The following is a 283-nucleotide window of genomic DNA, read 5'->3' as shown; positions in this document are numbered from 1 at the left end:
CTCCGAGCTCATGAAGCCCCCATAGCGCTTGTCCTTCAAGGGCGCGTGCCAACGGAAATGCCGCATGCGGTAGGACCCGCCGGCCGCCTTCTCCTCCTCTTCCTCCTCCTGCCCTTCCTCCTCCTCTTCCTCTTCCTCCTCGGGCGGTGCCCCCAACGCCAGCTCCCGCCTGAACTCCAGCGGGTAGCTCTCGGCCGATTCTTCCTCCACGCCGTTGGGGTAGACCTTGATGGGTCTCCTCTTGCGTCCCACCGGCTTCCCCCACCGAAAGTGCTCCATGGAA

General features: G+C 64.7%; 1 protein-coding gene across 1 annotated transcript; it reads right to left on the bottom strand.

The window, feature by feature from the left end:
• POMC (proopiomelanocortin) lies at positions 1-279 on the bottom strand (the record flags this gene model as incomplete). The annotated part of the gene is made up of 1 exon (XM_010086922.1): positions 1-279. A coding segment is annotated over one exon (279 nt), but the record flags the coding sequence as incomplete, so codon positions are not given.
• Positions 280-283: the final 4 nt, after the last annotated feature.

This window comes from Pterocles gutturalis, unplaced genomic scaffold (assembly GCF_000699245.1).
Source record: "Pterocles gutturalis isolate BGI_N339 unplaced genomic scaffold, ASM69924v1 scaffold31651, whole genome shotgun sequence".
Classification (NCBI taxonomy): domain Eukaryota; kingdom Metazoa; phylum Chordata; class Aves; order Pterocliformes; family Pteroclidae; genus Pterocles; species Pterocles gutturalis.
Note: the sequence above shows the minus strand (reverse complement) of the source record. Positions and strands in the feature narration are given on the sequence as shown.